Here is a 21,435-nt window from a genome sequence, read left to right as displayed (position 1 = left end):
ATAACAGTTGATAACTATAGCAGCAAAGAAGATGAGCTAACCTGAATCTTGTATTTGCTCAGCAATCCAGCTCTTTCCAGATATATAAATGGAAGTCCAGATAGGAAAAAAACACTTTCATGAAGAAAGAAACTTCCCAGACTTGCTAGTTGGAAGTCACTGAAATGTGTGATCAGATACTGCATGGTAAACAAAGAAGATTTTCAGGGAGAAGATCTCATGACATAAACTGCTGTTCTATGCATAAAAAGAGCATGATATGATTCAAACAAATTAACAAACAATGAATCCAGGGGTGAAATCAATAAGCAAAACCAGACAAATTTGCCTTCACTGTAAAAAAAAGGGTAATCCTTTGCTAGAGACCAATAAAATATAGGATTAAAATGATCAGTTGCCAGCAACACATACTCAACATGGACAAACAAGGCGCTCTAGTCTGGATTCCAACTTCAGGTACTTGTTATTGTAAACTAATTTCCTTGATGAGCTAATGAATTAGCCAATCTAACCAAAAACTAATGTGAAGCAGCGACCTGGGTTCAAAACCCAAACTAATCTCCGTTCTGCAGCTACCAGCATCCCAATTATGAAAGCCACAACAATCATTTGCAATACTTAAGAAAAAAAACCAAAAAAATCAAACTATGCTGGCAAAATGAATTTCAATTCGTAAGAGACAAGAAAACCAAAGAGCATTATTTAATCAAATCCTGCTTTGTAAAAATAAAAAATGACATCCAACATCTGAATGTACCTTCAACGTCACATCCAAAAACAGCTATAAAGGCTAAAAACTTTGAATAAATAACCATCACCCAACCAACCCAACCTTCATGTTAACTCTCATTATCCCGAAACCACAAAAACCCAACAAAGACAGATCCAAAACAAGCTATGGGCAGTTCCCAAAAAGAAACTTAGCAAGAAACAAGAAAGACCAACAAAAAGGAAGGAACTTTACCAGCCAGCCAGATTCAATAATAGAAGCCATGAGAGCTTGGAAGTGAAAAGAAGCTACTGATCTCCACAATGGCTTTTTAGTAAAAATAAAATCTTTGGAGAAGAGAGAGAGAGTTATGTAAAGAGACAAACAGAGTGTGAATATTGAGAGAAGCAAGGGCCACGAGATGAGTACAGACTGTCAAAGGGAATCTGGGCTTATTTATGGGCCCTCTTCTTGCCCTTGTCTCCATATAAATTCAATGACAGTAAAACAAAAAAAACAAAAACAAAAACCTCAAAAACAGAAGCTTTGTAAGAAAATGGTAACCATTGGAGAAGAGAAAGCTTTCATTGCCATTGAGACAAAAAAAAAAAACTTTATTGAACTCTTTCCTTATTGCTTTTGCCTTCTCAAGTTTTCAGCATTTAAGGTGATTCATAAAAATTAGTCCAAAAATAAATACTCTATATAGCCCATTTTGTCAAGTCAAACTTTGTGGGTTTTTGAAGAATTCCGTAGATGAGGACAACAATCTTTATAAATAGTAGTGTTTAATACTTTTTTAATTTGAGAAGATATTTTGTCTTTTCATCCAAGTAACAACTAAATTATGTTATTTTTTATGTTTGGTCAAAGATTAATTAAGTTCGTTAGTGATTAATAGATGCAAATTGTTGTGATTAATATTTTTGTAATAACAAGTTATTTCTTGAAAGCAATATATCTTTTAATCATAAATAAAATTAAATTATTGCTTTTCTTACATTATACTTTAAAGAAATGCAAACATATTGTAAACCAAAAAATTAGGCATGAATATCAATAAGATAATAACATTTGGGGCTATTTGGTGGTATGGTACAATGCAGGACTATGCTAGCAGGCCGAACTTGCCGTCCTCCAATTTAATTTAATTTAATTTAATTTTTTTTGTAATTAATGATAGTAAATAATATTATCCATTACAGATGAAAAAATGATATTTTTTATTAAATAAAAATTACAATTATAATAAAATATTATGACTATTATAAATATTTCAGTTATTGCAATTTGACAATTTCAAGAATGAAAGATCCAAACCATAACATTTCCCATTTGTTATCTACATGTTCTCCTCCTCCATACAATTTTCTTCTGTAATTTCCCAATTTTGTTGAATTTGGGTGCATCCAGAGTGTCTTCACTTTGAATAAATCTGTTCCTTCCCTTTCCTTTTATGGTAGATCAAATCATGAGAATTCGTTTCAGGGTTTTGGATGTAGGTCCATGTCGTGTGGGATTTTCCTGGCTATCATGCGTTTGTGGTGTGCCATCTTGCTGTGTTTCCTTTCGAAATTTGTTTCTTTCTTCTTATTTATTTGAAGACAGATGAGACGATTGTTCGTGGAAATTCAACTTCCAGGTGACGATTCCAGGAAGGAAAATCAAACACAAACATCGACAACATACCACCTGCTTAGCTAATCAAATTACAACAAAATGCTTAACAGTTTCATGTTTGGTAACAATTGGTAAATTATTTACAACATGCATGGTTTGAAAGTGACTCCCCATCGTTTTAGGCAGCAAGACATGGACTTTTCAACAGAATCATCTAAGAAACATGTTTGCATCATAAGGCTATTACCCTCATTGTAAAAAGTTAATAAAGTATGCAATGTTCACACTTATAAGTTTTTTCGAGATTTTTTATTTATTTAATGTGAGATTGAAACACTTTTGTTTAATTTTATTGTCAAGAATACAACTGTTAAATGTGCTAAGTATTAATTAGAGTAAGAGAGAGATTAGGTGATAGAATTAACTTCTAAGTGAACAAAAACCAAACTTGATTAAAATGTTTTAGGTATATGTAAGACAACCAGATTTTACAAGCATATGGCAACTTTCATGTCTTGTGCTCTATTATTATCATTGTCCAAATGGGTCTTACCGGATCATTGTCTGAAAGACTAGAAAGAGTTGAGTGTAGACTGCAGTGGAATATGTTGTTCTCTCGGAATTTGATTTGTTTGCTTGGTCTCGTCTTCATCTGCGACAGGTTTCACTGTCAGGAATTGAGAGGATCCAGAGACTCAAAGATCATAGTTTTTTCTTTGATCTCTTTGGTGAATCAAGAAATGAGGGAATCAAACAAACAGACCAAAAAGAGAGCAGGCGCCCCTTCCACAGTGATGAAGAAAGTAAATACTTCTGTAGAGGAATGTTTTGATCTTGGACTGTGAAAATGAAACACCAACTAACAACAACATAACCCTTAACTAAGTCACTAAGATGACATTAAAAAAGTGATAATTCTTGTTTGGCAACATTTGGTGAGTTAATGTAGACACGAACAGTTTGGAATGAGTTCTCAGTTTAGGCTGTAAGAGATGGACTTTCTACCAAAATATCCACCTATTTCTTCTATTTATTAAAACTTCGCAGCAGTTTCACCGAGCTCAAGATCTTTCTCCTCCGTTTCTATACCTCTCTTTCTCATGGAGGGTCTCATTCCTTTAATCTACAGGGTCATCATCCAGTATAGAGCCGGTGAGCAGCCAACTGCAGAAGGATCCATTTTCAATGAACCACTTCCTGCACCCTACGCACGACTTCCTGGTGATCCTGGACGTTTCAAACTGCCACCAGAATACAGCTATTCCTCCTCCATGAATAGTCCTTCCACCAGCTCTGACCTCATTGTCTCTAAAGGTATCAAATCCCCACTTCATCTTTCTGCTCCTCACCATATTTTTGGGATGAAGAATGATGTCACCAGGGCTTAAATGACTAGCAGAGCACGAGATTCACCAATGTATTTCTGACTGAAGAAACTGCATCAAACTAGCCCTGTATTCTGTTGTAACTAGCAGTTATTATGAATAAGAGCAAGCCACCAAAGGAGCTTGCAGATGATGCAATAGCTGACAAAAAAGTCGATGAATTTAATGAAAATAATAACAACGACGAAAATGACTTCCTGTAAAATTTTATTCCTAGAAAACGTATAATGAGCTTTCAATAAACTACATGGTTACAATCCTGCTCCATATGCAACCTATGGTCCAAGATTTACTTGCAGAACTATGAGCTGATGAAAAGAGAAACCACTGCATTATCAAAGCAAAGCAAAATACACTAGTAAATACTAATCATATCATAAAAGGAAAAGAAGAATTACACAGAAAGTCAGATACTATTAGAAGTTAACTAAATAGAAAACCAAATCTTCAAAAGACATGGATATATCCTAATGAGATCTAGACATAGAAAAGATAAAGAACTGGCCCAAATTTTTATTTAAGTACTAAAACCTAAATAAATAACACAATCTAGTTTGTCCTTGGTGTAGCCCATTCAACTCTCAGGATGAGATTGTCATAACCATAGCCATTCAGTTTATTTATAGCTCTCTGGGCATCTTCCTTGTTCACAAAGTTAACGAAACCAAAACCTCTGCTCATGCCAGTCTTCTGGTCAACAGCAACATAAACTCGGCTTACTGCACCAAATGGCCGGAAAAGCTCAAGCAAGTCAGGTTCCCGGGTATCCTCTGAGAGATTAGTGACTCGGACAGAGTTCTCGTCATTTCTGCGTCTCATATCAGTTCCGCTTCTGTCTGCTCCAGCTCTCATACCTGGAGGAACATACGTACTCTTGCCCGAGCCAGTAGCAGCTGTTGCAGTATCAGAAGCTGCAGGTTTATCAATGAATCCCTCAGCCGATGGAGCAAGATCCTTGTACGGGCACCTGGATGTCCAGTGGTCACCCTTTTTACCACATGTCCTACACACCATAAGAACTGCACCTCCTTTCCCTAATTGAGCCAAGGAATCTCCCGCAACTTTGGTTTCTTCCACTTTGCTACCTATAGGCAGCTCCAAAATTAATCTTAAAAATAATAATCGTCGTAATAAAACTAAGCAAGATATTTAAACCCAACTAATTCGGTCAATTGATTCAAAGCTATTAACAAGCTAAACTATTAAAAAAACTCATAAATTAAGTTAAACTTTGATTCATTCATGCACAAACAACAAAATTAACGAGGCCAAATATGGAAACGACTAAAATTTTAATCTTTTCAACTACCCAGAATTCCATACAATTCAATAATTTCAATAAAAAAAGATAAATTAAGCCAAAATTATTTTTCTTTCATAAACTAAAGTAAAATAGAATTCACCAACACCGAAATTAACAAAGCTAAACATTCATAATTTATAATAAAAAGAAACGAACCAGGGGCTCTAGGGCGTTCAAGGAGGATCTCTTCAGTGGAAACCATGGTGAGTCGGCTACCAACATCTTCCCTTACGGCATCCCCAAACTTTGGCCAAGACCTCCGCTCCACGGCCCGTTTACTGAGTCGGGCATTGGCGAGTTTTCTGACCCGAGTGGTCGTCGTAATTTTGACCTTGTTTCCCTCGTCGTTGAACTTGTACTCTATGACTTTCTTGATCCCGTTCTCGTCAGGTCCGATAACTTGCCTTGGTGGTAACAAGAAATCCAAATCCTCGTTGTCGTCTTCTTCTAGTTCCCCCCATCGAAGCTTCGTTTGCTGGGTCGCCATTGTATTCGTTACCAGAAAAAGATCAAAAGATAAAAATTCGGAGCTAGGGTTTTCACAATGCCCGTTAAGCTAAACGTAACAGAGAACCAAATTAACCGGGGATTTGAGACGATGTCCTTATATATACTAGGGGAATCCCCCGCACTTCGGGACTCTGTTTTTATTATTATTATTATTATTTATTATCATTATTTATTATCATTTTCAACATCAAAGCAGCCCATTCCGTAGCCCATATGAAGCCCAACAAAAGCCCAACTCAGAAGCCTCCTAAAGGCAGAAAGATGTAAGAACGGTGGATTTAACCGCACGAGGATGTGAGATTTATGATTTTTTTTTTAAATTGTGACACGTTGAATTTTTATAAATAAAAAAATATCACAGATATTGTACAAAAGCAAATCCTAATGTAAATTATTAATTATGCCAACTAGTCGGGTTGTGAGATATTTTACTTTGAACTCTATTATTGGACAAAATATTTGAATTTTATAAAATACTTAATTAAATTTTAAAATTTTTACTCAAATTGATATCTCGATATCCTAAACATCATTAGTTAAATATTCAATTAAAATAAATTTAAAATATAGTTTGATATGTATTATTAATAAAAATTAAATTTAATAAATTAATATTAATTCAAAAATTAAAATTTAAAATTACATTTAACATAATTAATGAATTTTTACAAGTGTTGTATTAATTATGCTAAATGTAATTTTAAATTTTACAATAATATATATTTATAATTAAACTTTAATGTTAAAAATTAATATTTGTAAACTATCATACTCTATGAAATATAAAAATTTTACTATCTAAATTCTATTTATAATATCTTTATCTTATTTAATCGAATTATAAAATACATAATGTTTTGTTACAATGTAATGAATCCATTTACCATTTGTATTAATGAGCAGAAAAAACGAGATGCAGGTGCCAATCATGGAAGCCAGCTTGCAGCACCTTCCCAATCAAGCAAAAGTTGTTGTCCCCACTGACTAATTCAAGCAAATGATTCATTTATGTTCTTTGGTTACTTCAAATAATTGTTGATCAAAACATTTATTCAATCTCTATACTTTTTAATTTTAATTAATATAATTTTTACATTCAAAATCAAAATAATTTAATTTGTTAATTTTAAAAATTAATTTAATTTAATCTTTCTCTTCAATTTTACTACTAAAAAAAATGATATCGACATGACACATTTGATGACAAAACATGTTAAATGGTATCAACGTCATGACGTAACAATATTATGTGACACTAATATGATGATGTAACAATGTTAGTACTGTACTAACATGTTGACATATCAGTACCACGTGACAAATTAATTTTTTTTTAAAAAAAACTTTATTTGTTATAAAAATTAAATTAAATAAAAATATAATATAACAACTGAATTAATATACATATTTTAAAATTAAATAATCAAGTAAAAAAATATTTATTATATTTTTTAACATTATAAATCTTTTATATTTAAATATTTAACTTATTAATAAATATATCAATAATTTACTTAAAAAGTTATACTTTTCAAATATTTTTTTTAAATTTTGTTCCTTAATATATCAATTTTATTCAATTTAATTTTTATATTATATAATTTTATTTAATCTCATTATTATGATGTGATAAATATTTTTTTAAAATTTTTTTTATTTACCATATAATATTAAGATGTCAATATATCAATATCACATCAATATCAATATCACATTAATATTATCACGTCATATTAATGTCTTATAATATTACTATATCATTATATTGATACGATGTTTCAATGTCAGATCATCAAAATATACTTATATTAATATTAATGTTATTTTTTAATAATATATTTAGATGTAGTTAGAAAAAAATTAAATTAAAATAATTTTTAAAATAAATAAATTAAATTATTTTAATTTTAAATATAAAAATTAAATTAAATAAAATTAAAAAGTACAAAAATTAGATACGTCTATTGACAATAATTGTCTCTGCCAACCTTACCGGGGAAGAAGAAATGTTGAGAAAAAGTTCAAATGATTGTGAATCTTATTCTGGAACAAGAAAAGATAATAGTACAGATCCAAAGGAACATCAAAACCAAACTAGCCTGCAAAGCTTCACCAGCTTCACGGATTCCACCGGAAACACCAGAAAATAAGATGAAAAATTCATCAACTTAATAACAAAACCCAAACTCTCCATCCCATTGCATACAAGAGAAAGAAAAAAAAATTATAAAATCAAATCAATCTGACAAGATTGCCAAGGGCCAAAACTATATCATCAGAATATTATATAGTGTATCAGCCACCACCATCCCCTCCGCCGCCGCCGCCATGAGAACTACCACAACCACTTCCTTCCATGGCAGAGGCATGTGCTGCAGTAGAGCCCACCACTACAGCAGCAGCAACAGCCATGCCAGCATCACTGCTGGCTGTAGTAGCAGTAGCCCCCTGGAGGCCACCTTCACCATCATCTGGATCCTCTCCCTTTTTCCCACTGCGACGAGACTTTTTATGTGATTTATTGTCGTGGGAAGAACTATCGGATTCTTCTTGCTTGGCTTCTTTCTTTGCTCCCGGGATGCAAAAGCAAAAGCTTCTGAACTTCATGGCTGCACAAGTACCCGTCAAATTAACATCAGCAGACTAATGTACACACCCTCTCCCTCGTAGCAAGCAAAATATAAAATAACCCTCAAAACATCCGATCATTATTTATTAGCTTGGTTCCTTAGCTGACAAGTATTATCAAGACAACAAACAGGGACACTCGTACAAAAAGAATCGTTTGTCTTTTTCACTGTTTACTTTTCTTTTTCTTTCTTTTTTCCCTGATTGGGTCCGATTCCTCTCCACCAGTATAAAGCAAGTAGTGTAACATAGTGTTTATACGAGGTTCATTGAAAAGTCAGAAAAGCTAAGCTGTAAAGCTTGGGATGTCGGATCATTGGATAAAAAAGGTCGAGATTCCTTGTCTAAGGTAGATAATTAAACCCCTAAGTGAACTGTTTTAATCTGATTAAAGAAGCATTTAGAGAGGCTTGTATCGCGGAGGAAGTGACTATTGCTGATAGACAGACTGCACATGTCACACAAACGCATATATGGAAAATGAAGTTGCATCAATAATTTACAGACAGGCTGTTGGCAAATCATCATTGCCCATCATTTTATTCCACCTAAAATGATTTGGTTGACGTGATTACTGTTTTTTTCTATGGGTAGCTGTGTAAAGAAGATCACTGCTGCTTCAGCTCAGAAATTGAAACAAAACCGGGGGGATGGTTTTCAATTGGAGTACACAGCTGCAATGCAGCTCAGAAATGATATCCCTGAAACAAAACTGAGGGGATGGTTTTCAAAGGGAGTGGCAAAATTTTCAAAGAGTGAAAGTGGTAAACGACATTGAAAGATAAACTGCGTAGACAAAAAGATGATGGTGGCAATTTAATAATGAAGCAATGACAAACAAATTTCATCAGATGCATGAGAAATTAAAATAGGTAAAAGGTCAAAAAGGAAAGAAAAGTGAAAGATGCATGTCTGAGCCCGGGTTCGAACCGGGGACCTCTAGTGTGTGAGACTAGCGTGATAACCAACTACACCACCCAGACATCAATATTTCCTTCTAAACATTGATTTAAAAGATGATAAGAAGTCAAATTTGTTTCTGTGAACCGTTTTCAAAACTCGAGTTGAAAAACCGAATTCTCTGCATTCGGACAAAATAAATAAGAAGAAAGAAGAAAAGAAAAATAATTCCTTTGTAATTCTTTCTTTTAGGTTTTTTTTGTGATGGATTCTCATCATGCTTCACTAGGTCGACGAACGGTAAGAAAACTTTTCTTCCAAACATTTTTTTCCATAGAATTTTGTATTGATTTAAGTCCAAATTTTGATAATATTTATTAATTTTTTCTGGCTGTTGATTATTGTTTTTGTGATGATTTTGAATAGCTGGAGGAGATTCGTCAAAAGAGAGCCGCCGAAAGAATGAGCAAAGCTTCTTCTGGATCTGATCTCACCAAGGCTTCAATCCCTACCGGTCTCTCCCCCACTTTTTTTTCCTTAAAATAGAAAACTTTATTTGCTAATTTCTTTACTTTTTATATTTAATTTTAATTTTGTTTGCGCTTGCAGATATTCCAGTCATGAAGAAATCAGAAAGCGGAAATCGACTCTCTGAGGTATTTCATAATCTTAATTTTATTGCTTTTTAAATTTTGAACATTTTTACTTTCGGTGGAAATTTAGAATTTGTTAAGTTCTTAGCTGAAAAGGACTACATAAAATTTCTTCAGTTCTTTTGTTTTTTTTTCTTTATTATCTGTTTGGATGCTGAGAGAGTCAAGGAAAATAAGGATTTTTTATTTTGCGTGTGGTGTAGTTTTACTATTATTTTTCAGTATCATGGAAGCTTTGCATTTAAATTCTCATGCATAATTCGATGTCGAAAATTCCGGTGAAATTGTTTTAGTTTGTTCTATCAAAATAAGGGATTTTTGGAAAATCAGAACTATTGAGTACACAGAGAAGGTTTAGATTATAACATTATTTTTGTTACCATTGCATTATGGTGGTTATATTATTCTCATGCTATTTTATTGGTAGTGCAGGCCGATGTCAGTGGTTTAGTATCGCAGCTGAAGGACTTGCAGAAGAAAAATGCAGAATTCGAGGAAAATAACAAGATATTATCCTTGAAGGTATTATATTTCATATTGCTTGAGGTTTTATGTTGGGACTTAGAGTTAAAGGAAGCTTTTGGGAATTGCAAAATATGTGCTGAATTTGTGTTACTTTTCCTGATTCAGCTTCAAACAAAGGAAGTTGAGCATGAAACCCTGCAAGCATGCTTTAATGAACTGGTAAATTGAACACCTCAATCTTTTTACAGCATGGCTTACTTGTTATATTTTTTGCAAATTACTGGTTTTACTGGGTACCGTTGGAGGGGCTTGTATTGTTAGACACTGTTCTTTGTTGACAAGTTTCTTCATGGGTGGTTGGTTTGCGTCCTTTCTTCTCTACTTCACCTTCAGGACTGTGATATGAAATGGGTTAAAAAATTTGATGATGCTTTTACTCTGGTCTGCTTATTTACATTCAAATTGTGATAATTTGCAGGAGCAGAACACCGTACCATCTCTAAGAAAGGCTGTGAGGGATGTTGCAATGGAGAAAGATGCAGCTGTTGTTGCACGGGTACATGCCTATTCTTGCATTTTATTTGTTGTAAAATCTTCAATCTGTTCATTTTGCTTACACGGTCTGATGTTTTAGTATAGGAGGACCTCTCAGCCCAGCTTCGCATGCTCAAGAAACGTTTGAAGGAAGCCGAAGATGAGCAATACAGAGTAAGTAAGCTGTTTCTACTCTTGGTACATGAAAGCAGCTTAACTTTTTCTACTCATGGAATTTGCTTTAGGCTGAGGAAGATGCAGCAGCCTTGAGAGCAGAACTAAATGCAATGCAGCAACAAGTGATGAGTAGTGCATTTGGTGGAATAAACACCATGGGAAGTTCACCAGATCAACTACAAGCATTAGAAAAGGAGTTAACTAGATTAAAGTCTGAATTACAGGTTATAATGAGCTTAGTTTGTGTTTCCTTGTATCCCTTTTGAAGTGGTTTCTTTTTTTTTTTGTGTGGATCACTCATGGTTTTTTCTAAATTACAGCAAGAGTCGTTGTCGAGGCAGCAAGAGCAACAACAATTGGCAGAGGAGCAAGCTCGGGTATCTGCCCTGATGTCGGAAAAACAGGAATTGGAAGAAAGACTTACTGCTTTATCCAAAAGCGGTTCGTTGACAAATGATGAATGTCAACAATGATTTTTTTAATATGTGCCCGCATCTGTACATGTTTATGCATCTGAACATTATAAAATAAAAAAAATAAAAGATAGATCGTCCCTTCCATTCCTTCATTTGAAACCTACATATCTGTTTTATAATGCATGAAGACGTAGTTACTATAAAACATAAGCAACCCTGATGCATTACTCTTTCACAAGTAATTTATTAAGTTGTCTCATGGTACTCTTGATTCCTGTTTCTGCAATGCAGAAGGCATCTCGGAGAAAGTGAGCCGCAAGGAATTTTCTGTGGTAAGATAGTGCCTTTAGTTTATTAACCGGTTTCGGAAATGTTTTTAGCGCCTTCATGTTTTATGATAACTTACATTGGTTTGCATTTGTACCACCTTGTGTTATAATAAGATGCATGTAAATTATGTGCCCCCTTCCACCCAAAAAGGAAAAGAAAACTTTTCTGGTTGTTTTAATGAAAATTATTGCCTTCTAGCCCCTGCCTGCTCATTTTCATTCTTGCTTCTTATTGAAACTTGGTCATTTACATCATTTCATGTACTGATGATACAATCATAAAGAGATTTATGCTTCATTAAGGCAATTATATTGCACAGGAAGATAAGGAAAAACTTGAGAAACAGCTGCATGATTTGGCTGTAGCAGTGGAGAGACTTGAAAGTAGTAGACAGAAACTTCTAATGGAGGTAAGCCTTTGCTTATGTTATTTTTTACACAGTATGAGTAAGAAATTTAAACTGCATTTGTTATGTTGAGGCAAAGTTGCTTTTTCACATTGGCAGATTGATAACCAATCTTCAGAGATAGAAAGGCTTTTTGAGGAAAATTCTAATCTCTCGTCTTCTTGTCAAGAGGCAATGACCACATCAAAACAATGGGAGAATCAGGTAAACATGAAATGTTAATGTCTGCAGGATTCTATGCGAACTGTTTTCTGAACTTTGCTACAAATGGCATAAATCTCTAGTATTCTAGTTTCCAATCAGGATTCTATGCATCATTTTGATTAAGAGCACCAAGTTTTTGCAGGTTAAAGACTGTCTTAAACAAAATGAAGAGCTTCGTAGAGTTCTAGATAACTTAAGAACAGAGCAGGCTAGATTGCTGTCTAAAAGTGGTTCCTTAGCATTCCACTCAGGTGGAGTTACTGGAACTGGTTCACAGGCTAGTACAACTGAAATTCTCTCCCTCAAGGTTAGCGTTTGAAAAGGAAATCATTTTGACATGTGTTGTATGCTTTAGAACTCTACATAGAACTGTTAGGCCAATCAAGTGGGATAGATCCCATAGGGTTTTATCTGTTTATTTTCTTAAAAAATATTACAGGATTTTCTCTTTTTCGTCAAATATCCTTTTGACCCTTCAGATAAGAGTATATTATTGTGGTTGTGCTGTATATCTTTTCTAGGGCCAACTTGTGCAAGAACAGAGCAGAGCAGATTCACTATCAGCAGAAGTAATGCAGCTTTCAGCACGTCTCCAACAAGCAACACAAGCATATAACAGTCTTGCGCGCCTGTAAGATATTCTTTCTTTACCCTTCCTAATAATTTATAAACACATCTCCCGCAAGATTCTAGATACTAACTTCATTCAAAATGTCACAGCTATAAACCAGTTCTCCGCAACATCGAAAGCAGTCTCATCAAAATGAAGCAAGATGGCTCCGTTTCTGTCCAGTGATTGCAATGAGCATTCTGCATGATGTAATCCGTTTTTGGAATTTTGTGGCACCAATTTGTGCATTTTCTGTTCATTTGAAACAGTAGCTAAAGTGACAATGCAGTAGTTTGTGTACCATTGTAATCGAGAGTTGAACTCTAGGCCCTCGGAATCAATTCTACCAAAATTGTTGATCAAGACCAGCAGCGATTCTTTATTTCACAACACAATCCTTAAATTCTGTCTTTTGCAGACAGTTTGGATAACTAGGAAAGACCCTGTTCGGGACTAAGCGGATAAAGAACTGGCAATTTAAATTATGGGGGAAAGAGGTAAAAAACATAACAATGACAAACCAATTAAGCTTGTTTCCTATACAACTGTGAATCTCTTTGTAGTCTTATGACACAGATTAAACCCTGCTTTGTCTTATTTTCCAAAACTTCAAAGGACGAAAAGGGGAAGAAAAGATATAACTACCAATAATCTCCACATGAACAAACTCCATTCTGGAAATGGTGGAAGCGATTCACATCACGAACCAGAATCTCTTTATTTGCAAACTTGGAAATGAACTTTGTCAACGTGTGGCAGTCTTCGCATAACCTCAAATTCTTTGTTATCCGGATTGTCTCCCCTTTATTTGCATTGATGAGTCCAAATGCAACTGCCAGCTTTTCACTGTGACCCAGTAGAATCCGTTCCTTCTCTCCTTCGTTGAGATCATAGAGCACGACTTTAGTTTGGGGCACATATCCCTTCTCCTTCATCTCTGCAGAGAGTTTAATTAAAAACGACTGGATTTCCTCGATCTGAGGGTTGGACTCATCAACTGAAACAAATGAATATATTTTCCTTTTGACTTCAATCCAACTTCTGCCTGAAACTTTTTGCAGTGAGCGAGTTTCCAACAGCTTCCTCACTCTCTTTACCTCATCCCACATCTTAGCTTCTGCATAAATATCAGCTAAAAGTACATAATTCCCAGCACTGATGGGTTCAAGTTGAAATAGCCTACTGCTAGCTCTCTCTGCTAGATCAACATTACAATGGATCCTACATGAGCCAAGAAGTGAGCCCCAAACCTTAGGCCCTGGCTCAATCCGCATTTCATCTATAATCCTAGCTGCCTCTTCTAACCTATTGGCACGACCAAGAAGATCAACCATACAAGCATAGTGCTCGACACTAGGATATATTCCATGCTCTTTATGCATCGAATCAAACAACCTTTTTCCCTCTTCAACAAGACCTGCATGGCTGCAAGCTCCTAAAACGCTAACAAAAGTTACAGGACTTGGCAAAACACCCTGATGAATCATCTCTTGAAAAATTTGAATTGCTTTCTTCCCAAATCCATGAACTGCATAACTTGAGATCAATGAATTCCATGACACAACATCCCTTTTCTCCATCTGATCAAAAATCCGTTGCCCCAATTCAAGCTTACCACATCGTGAATACATTGTAATAAGTGCACTTATAACCGGCAAAACTGAATCAAGCCCTCTCCTGAGAATATAAGCATGAATCAACTTGCCTTGCTCCAAAGCCGCCAGCGCTGCACAAGCTTGAAGAACACTAACCATGGTAACAGAATTTGGAAAGGAATCATGAGTCTCAACCATCATTTCCCTAAAAAGCTCCAATGCCTCAAACGATTTCCCATTTTTCGCATAACAGGCAATCATTGCACTCCAAGAAACCACATTCCTGACGGGCATCTCCCCAAACACAAAACTCGCATTCGAAACACAACCAAACCTCGCATACATATCCACCAAAGTAGTCATAATATGAACATGCGCTTCGTACCCATGTCGCAAAATATGAGCATGAATCTCTTTTCCTTTCTTTAAAAGCGAAACTAAACACTCAGAAGCAACACAAGCTTTAAGCACATAAGTATAAGTAAATCTATCCGATGGGATTCCAGTTCTATTCATCTGTCTATATAAACCCAAAACTTCTTCTCCAAAACCAGCCAAAGTTAGCGCTCGAAAAAGCGCATTCCAAACAAAAATTGTTCTCTTACGCGTTTTATCGAACAACTTGCGAGCATCATCAACGGAATCCAAAGCAGAGTACATAGAGATAAGTTTGGTGACCAAGAAAGGATCTTGGTCAAACCCATTTTGGGAAATATGGGAATGAAGGGATTGGGCAAGCGAGAGGGAGTTTTGGTGTGCGCAGGAAAGGATAAGGAGTTCGTAGGTTCTTTGAGAAGGGTTGGGTTCCTGGGAAAGGAGCTTGAAGGCTTGTTTAAGGTTGCCTTCCTTGCATAAGGATTGGATTAGTTGATTGTTGTTGACGTTTGAGGTGGAGATGGAAGGGTTTAAAGTAAGAGAAGAGGAAGGTAGTTTGGGTGAAGTACGAGGTGTGTTGGGCAGTGACGGTGGTTGCGTTGGCTGGGGACTGTAAAACGCCCACATCAGTGAAGACCTAAGCACTCCTAGCTTGTCTGTCGAAGAAACATTGATCTCTATAACTTTTATATATATATATATATATATATATAGATATTTTTTATCACGTGAATAGCATGTGCCAAGGAAAAGCTCTCGCAGAAACTCAAATCCTTCTGTTTAGGGATTAGAATTACTCTTTTTAAAATGCAATATAACCATTTTTTATTCACAAATATTTCCATATATAATATATATATAATTTTGAACTGAATAACAAAAAAACAAAAAAAAAATATAAAGATAATTTTGAATTACACAGGTATATGAACTTGAATCACTTCCATTTAATCTTTAGATATAAATAAGATAACTAATAGATAAAATTTGATTGAATAATTCAGGGACTCTTTAAAACTCAATTGACCCAACCATTCATTTCATCTTGATTCGCCAAATAGCTTGAAAATTTTAAAAGAATCCATGTCCATGGAAAGTATACAAGAGAAGAAGCACCCAAGAGAGTTACAAGACCATGGGAAACCGAAACATCCTTATGCAACAGGACAACATCCAACATCTGACTAAGCTGTTGTGGGATCATTAATCACACCCAAGAAATCGTCCTTTATGGTACCGATACAGAACTGCAAGAATAAGATCACTACTATCAGATGAGACATGAATAACATAAAAACTTGTAATTTCTTACAACAAGTACAAACAACACAAGTCTCATGCAGTGTTCTGATATTCAATCGGAATTTGATATCTTTGATCTCATAACTGTAGCATAACCATATACAGATGTAAATTTTCAGGGCATATAACACGGATTTTAATTCATATAGAGTTCTAAAAGCATGTAAAAGGCTTACAAAGTAAAAAAAATAAGGATCCATAATAAGAGTCACAATTGCATCACTAAGAAACTCAAACTCCAATGCAGCCTAGTGAAAAATATAACCTGTTTAAGCAGGCCACGATCTGGAAAATCTGTAGATACACTAAATACTAAACACATAACTCTCCCTAGCACCAACTATCCCCAGATTGCAGCAATCAGTCACTAGTTAAAATTGTTAGTGAGCTTAAGAGAGCTCTTCATCAGCTTCGTACTTAAAGTGACAAGATTGTGATTCATTGTTATATTAGGATATTCTATCCAAATACGAACAAGCACCAGGAATAATTATAAAAACTACTAGTGGGATAATAATTGGAAGGAGGAAAGGATCAAGATTATACTATTTCAGTAGCATCTACTCGAGTTCCAATTATCTTCAAGCGCACTTCGCTATCCTTTTGAATCTTAACCTGTAAAACATAGGTGATAAAGTAAATAACAAAATTTCTTCAACAGATAACTAACAATTGCTTGCCTTAAAACGGAACTGAAGCATACCGATCCATCGGAGGTAGTATAATTTGGCATATCTCCAGACTGAAACTCCATATCATCTGGAATCAACTGAAAAACACAAAATTTCAATTAAACATGTGGAAGGGTATGGTAAAAATGGGAATTATGAGCATATCCCGTAATTCAAATGAGTGAATATGGCAAAGCTTACATAATAAGAAACTTCATGATAATTAACAAGTCACGTATGCAAATATTAATCAAGTAGAAATACCACCAAGAAGCAAAAGTTTCCTATATTTGATTGACATCATTCGTGATACATATTCATATAGGCATTGCTTATACGAACGCAGCTACGTCTTCCTATCTCACATATTAGATGAGAAAACTTCCTAGTTCTTACTTCTAGCTTTTGTGGATTGCAAACCCAAGCAACTGAACTCAAATCTTCAAACAAATCATCACCCAGATTGCCAAGGTGAAAGACAAAGAATCTCAAAACATTAAATTCATGTTCTCTCCTAAGTGTCACCAGAACAGAATAATGTCTCCCTCACAAAGAAACTAGTTCTATAAAGTCAATCCAGTAGGATAATTTCAGTTCCTCTTGTTCAAGTACAGATAATCTTAGATTCAATCCTTTAAATAGTATATGTTTCTTATAATCTCTACTTTATCTTAAGATACAGAACATAACATTCATCAAATAACTATATCGAGTCCAATAAGGTCAAAAAGAAAGCAAAACTTGAACCTGGGAAGCAGTCTAAATAAGAAGTTACAAGCCAAAGTTCAACATAGAACATAAATCTGAAAGGGATTACACAAAATGATTCCATGGCAAAAGAACATGGAATTCCCTAACAGATGCCATGATGTAAAGGAAACAAGACTTACATGGTTGGAAACAAAAATTTGAACAGGCCCAGCTTCTGCAAAGAATCCCATCTGTATGGAAACCACGAAACTAGTTAGGAACATGCAAAAAAGACAGAAATCAACAGCAAAGAATCATATTAACAAGAATGAATAAATAAATCAGACTAGAAAAAAGGAGGGATACATGCCTTATTCACCATAGTAACAACAGCTTCCAAGATCTCCCCCTTAAATGGTCTAAACACAACACATTGATACTTGACAGGGAATGTCACAAACCCTGTCCCGTCTCGAATTAAACCTTTTCCAACGTTCTCTATACCCGTTATTGCCACCACAAAACCATGTCTACCACTGCAAAGAGTTAGCAAAGTTACCAATGTACACCTTTCAGCCATGTTTGCCCTTTAAGATTCTTTAAACCAATCAAATAATCAAAACCCAATTCATCCACAACTATGACTAAGATTTTGGGAACTTAAGGGGAACAATAGAAGTTAAAATTCCAATAAACTGATGTATAAAACTACAGCTTAAAAAAGCTAACAACCCATTTTAATCTTACATTTATTGCCTCTTGAAGCTATAAAACCACCTCGAAAATTTAATCAAATCAGCTCAATTGAATTCTTTCTTTTTTTTAAAAAAAAAAAAAAGTACCCTAAAACGAGCAAGAACATAATTTTTAGTCACAACCCTTTTGAAATTGTAAAGGAAAGAAGAACCTGCAAGTGCCCTCAACATCTTTCATGAGCTTGGATACCAGGTTTTCCCGCAGGTTACGACCGAAGTGGCGTGGGTGCAGCTGCATGTTCCTCTCCAATACTATGTGAAAAAACATGGTTTTTTTCGTTTTTTTGTTTTTTTTTTCGTTTTGGTTCTTCTCGCGAGAGAACTGGGGTCTCGCCGTGTCACGTCGTTAACTTAGAAGGGTGGTTTCTGGTTTGGTCGGTTTCTTTTTTCTCAGGGCTGTTCAATTCTTTGGGCTCCGCATGGCTTTGGTTTTAGGGCCCCTGATTTTATCTTTCTTGTTCCTTGGTCTTAGGATTGGGCTTGGGGCTTGGGCTGGTTGATCCTTTGATGGGTTGCCTGCAACCAACATTTGGGTTGTGGCCCGAGAATTAATTTAACTTATATTTATAGTTTATTAGACCTTTTGTTTTTTTTTTTTTATGTGAGTTGTTTTGCATTTCTTCATAGTTGGTATGATTTTTCTTTAAAATGAACTAAAAAATTAAAAGGTTGAGATTCATCAGTAGCATATTTTTCCCTTGTTTATCCTTTTAAAAAATTTAGGAGAAACTGTGTTAATATGATATCTCTAAAAATATTATTCCTTGTTCAATTGCATGGCTCATATGGGTAAGGTGCCTGTTATTTTCAAAATATCTTACTTCAAACTCTATTATTTGATAGGAAACTCGTATCTGAATATTTTAGACACTACCGTGAATAAAATAAATTTTAAATAATTTTTATGCATATTACCAATGAAAATTAAATTAATAAATTAAAATTAATTCATAAAAAATAAATTAAATTTTAAAAGCCTATTTAGAATAATTTATTATAAGAAATTTATAATATACATAAAACTAAAATTTAATGTTTAAAATCATTACGTTCAAATAGTGGATATCCTAAGACTACTATTCAAACCCTACTCAAACCAATAATAAAGAGTAATTTTATTATCCAAATATGATTATAGAGTATTTTAATTTTACTTAATCGAAATAAATCATGTATCAATTACAAGATGCTCATTGGCATTCCTCCTCGTAATATTAATGATACAAAACATTAAGAGAGATACACAGACATTAATAAATAGATTTTTTGTTCTTTTGTTGAGTTGTTTTCTTTAATTTGTTGTCTTCTTTTCATTACTCCCTTTGTTTTCCCCTTAATTTCTCCTTTCAACTAGATCCAAATATGTTGTAGTAGGGCACGAAAAGTGGTATTATTGATAACAAGGTAACATGTTTTCATTATACCGAAGATGTACAGCAAGAGAAATAGCAACATGACTACATTCATTCGTTATACATATTCACTACCAACTCCCAAAAGTTAGGAGTTGTTGGTTCTACGTACGGCATTGAGACGCCGCTTTGGGATAGATGATACTTTATGGTAGGGTGGAGGCTGAGTATGGGGAAGGGTAATGAGATGGCAGAGGGTGCCTACGAGGAGTTCTTGAAGGTGGTAGATACTTTGTGGGCGGAAGATTTCGTGGATAACCTTGGGTTGGTGGGGGATGAACTTGAGTGGGAGGTGGATGGTGTTGAGTAGGTGGAGGGTATCTAGATGGTGGTGAGTGGCCTTGAGTGGGTGGCGAATATTGGCTTGGTGGTGGATGACCTTGAGTTGGTGGAGGGTATCTTGACGGTGGAGCATAGCTTTGAGGCGGTGAGTGGCCTTGAGTCGGCGGCGGATATTGCCTTTGTCGTGGATGACCTTGAATAGGTGGAGGGTATCTAGATGGTGGTGAGTGGCCTTAAGTGGGTGGCAGGTATTGCCTAGGTGGTGGATGACCTTGAGTGGGTGGAGGGTATCTAGATGGTGGTGGATACGTTGGAGGAGGTGCTTGGCCTCGAGTAGGTGGTGTATGATCTAGAGTGGGTGGAGGACATCGGCTAGGTGGTGGGTGACCTTGAGTTGCTGGTGGATACCTTTGAGTGGGTGGTGGGTATTGGCTAGGAGGAGGATGCCTGTGAATAGGTGATGGATGACCTTGAATTGGCGGTAAATACCTATGAGAGGGCGGCGGATATCGGACTGATGGTGGACTTTGAGGAGGCAGGTACCCACGAAAGGGTGGTGACTGACCATAGCCTATTCGCGTTATGGATAGAGTAGATTCATGATTAGTCACTTGTTTTGCATAGCCTGCAGGATGATCATTTACCCTCTCATATGCACTGGAAACGGTGGCAAATGAAAATGCACCGCTTTCTGCTGTAAACACCAGCAGCAATATTTGTGAAAGCAGTGCAAGCATCTTCATTTTAGTATAAGCAAGTGCTTTGGTTCAGTGAAGAGTGGCAAAAACTCAGTTATGTAGCCTCCAAAACTTGCAGGAAGTTACAAAAGTCTTAAACGCATATGAACTTGCACCGCCGACATGCAAAATCTGTTGTGTCGATTAGCTTCCTCGTTCACCCATTTGTTGAAGTTAATGCCTGAACTCTCCGAATGCAGTAAAAGCTTTGGGTTCAGTCACATGCAAAGTTTGACACTTAAAAGATGTAAAGGATACGTCATTTGATTGACTCTTCGCATGAAGAGGACGAGAATGGAAAGGCAGAACATGTGGAGAGAGGTTGCGAGGCTACTCTCTAGTTCACTTAAGCAAACTGAACCTCGTTTGCTTTTGTCTTCCAAGCTAGGCGTCCGTTTGAGCCTCATCTGCGCACGTTATATGGACAAATGGCAAAAGTTTTGTGCAAGGTCCCCAAAGAGATGCAAGCTTTTCTGCTCTAGAGTCTTGATGGTATTAGATTTTGCACTTGTTATTGATCTCTTAAATAAAGCTTTGGGGTAGTCATGCAAGAAATCTCTCAGGCAACTTTTCATTTAAAACAAAATCCACTCTGTTATCTTTACATAAATGGCAAAAAGGAGATCGTTGCCATCCCAAATTCAAGAATGAAATCTTTTTTATAAGGGTAGCGCGCAGCTATAAACCCTAAACAGAACCTTCATTGATGTCAAAAGAATCTGTTCTGACTCGTACTGTTGAGGTTTATGATCAGTAATAACCATTG

The 21,435-nt window shown here is 35.5% G+C and overlaps 5 protein-coding genes and 1 non-coding gene across 8 annotated transcripts in view; 1 reads left to right on the top strand and 5 right to left on the bottom strand.

The window, feature by feature from the left end:
- The window catches only part of LOC110412226 (methylsterol monooxygenase 2-2), a 3,705-nt gene extending 2,367 nt beyond the window's left edge, over window positions 1–1,338 (bottom strand). Inside the window, exons 1-3 of one of the 2 annotated variants that reach the window (XM_089782864.1) lie at window positions 1,096–1,338; window positions 965–1,025; window positions 42–179 (exon numbers count right to left, since the gene is read on the bottom strand). In XM_089782864.1, the coding sequence (XP_089638990.1) occupies window positions 42–179; window positions 965–1,025; window positions 1,096–1,196 (300 nt within the window). In that variant the 5' untranslated portion in view covers window positions 1,197–1,338. Of the gene's footprint in view, window positions 1–41; window positions 180–964 lie in introns of both variants that reach the window. The other variant, XM_021422744.2, reaches the window with a different exon arrangement.
- A 2,727-nt stretch (window positions 1,339–4,065) lies between these two features.
- On the bottom strand, window positions 4,066–5,615 carry LOC110412137 (uncharacterized). Its single transcript, XM_021422602.2, has 2 exons — window positions 5,174–5,615; window positions 4,066–4,799 (listed from the first exon to the last, which is right to left on the bottom strand). The coding sequence occupies exons 1-2, from the start codon at window positions 5,502–5,504 to the stop codon at window positions 4,264–4,266; spliced, it is 867 nt and encodes a 288-aa protein (XP_021278277.1). The 5' UTR covers window positions 5,505–5,615; the 3' UTR covers window positions 4,066–4,263.
- A 3,449-nt stretch (window positions 5,616–9,064) lies between these two features.
- On the bottom strand, window positions 9,065–9,138 carry TRNAV-CAC (transfer RNA valine (anticodon CAC)). Its single transcript has one exon. It is a non-coding gene; the product is annotated as a tRNA-Val (tRNA).
- Window positions 9,139–9,194: 56 nt separating this feature from the next.
- Window positions 9,195–13,205, top strand: LOC110412361 (myosin heavy chain-like protein). Of its 2 annotated transcripts, XM_021422892.2 has the most exons (15): window positions 9,287–9,355; window positions 9,482–9,569; window positions 9,665–9,711; window positions 10,141–10,230; window positions 10,339–10,392; window positions 10,652–10,729; window positions 10,813–10,881; window positions 10,953–11,108; window positions 11,205–11,325; window positions 11,592–11,632; window positions 11,950–12,039; window positions 12,136–12,240; window positions 12,383–12,547; window positions 12,762–12,871; window positions 12,961–13,203. In XM_021422892.2, exons 1-15 carry the CDS (start codon window positions 9,320–9,322, stop codon window positions 13,034–13,036), a joined length of 1,326 nt encoding a protein of 441 aa, XP_021278567.1. In that variant the 5' UTR covers window positions 9,287–9,319; the 3' UTR covers window positions 13,037–13,203. The 2 variants fall into 2 exon arrangements, with proteins under 2 accessions (XP_089639052.1, XP_021278567.1); XM_089782926.1 differs by lacking the exon at window positions 12,383–12,547 and having other exon boundaries at window positions 9,195–9,355; window positions 12,961–13,205.
- Window positions 13,203–15,483, bottom strand: CRR2 (Tetratricopeptide repeat (TPR)-like superfamily protein). The gene has a single exon (XM_021422891.2). The coding sequence runs from the start codon at window positions 15,445–15,447 to the stop codon at window positions 13,492–13,494; it is 1,956 nt and encodes a 651-aa protein (XP_021278566.1). The 5' UTR covers window positions 15,448–15,483; the 3' UTR covers window positions 13,203–13,491.
- Window positions 15,484–15,747: 264 nt separating this feature from the next.
- On the bottom strand, window positions 15,748–18,601 carry NRPB7 (DNA-directed RNA polymerase II). The gene is made up of 6 exons (XM_021422943.2): window positions 18,391–18,601; window positions 17,854–18,019; window positions 17,684–17,734; window positions 16,826–16,891; window positions 16,669–16,737; window positions 15,748–16,067 (listed from the first exon to the last, which is right to left on the bottom strand). The coding sequence occupies exons 1-6, from the start codon at window positions 18,504–18,506 to the stop codon at window positions 16,005–16,007; spliced, it is 531 nt and encodes a 176-aa protein (XP_021278618.1). The 5' UTR covers window positions 18,507–18,601; the 3' UTR covers window positions 15,748–16,004.
- Between the last annotated feature and the right edge of the window lie 2,834 nt (window positions 18,602–21,435).

Source organism: Theobroma umbraticum, unplaced genomic scaffold, assembly GCF_002168275.2.
Source record: "Theobroma umbraticum cultivar Fairchild unplaced genomic scaffold, ASM216827v3 scaffold_95.0, whole genome shotgun sequence".
NCBI classification, from domain to species: Eukaryota; Viridiplantae; Streptophyta; class Magnoliopsida; order Malvales; family Malvaceae; genus Theobroma; species Theobroma umbraticum.
Note: the sequence above shows the minus strand (reverse complement) of the source record. Positions and strands in the feature narration are given on the sequence as shown.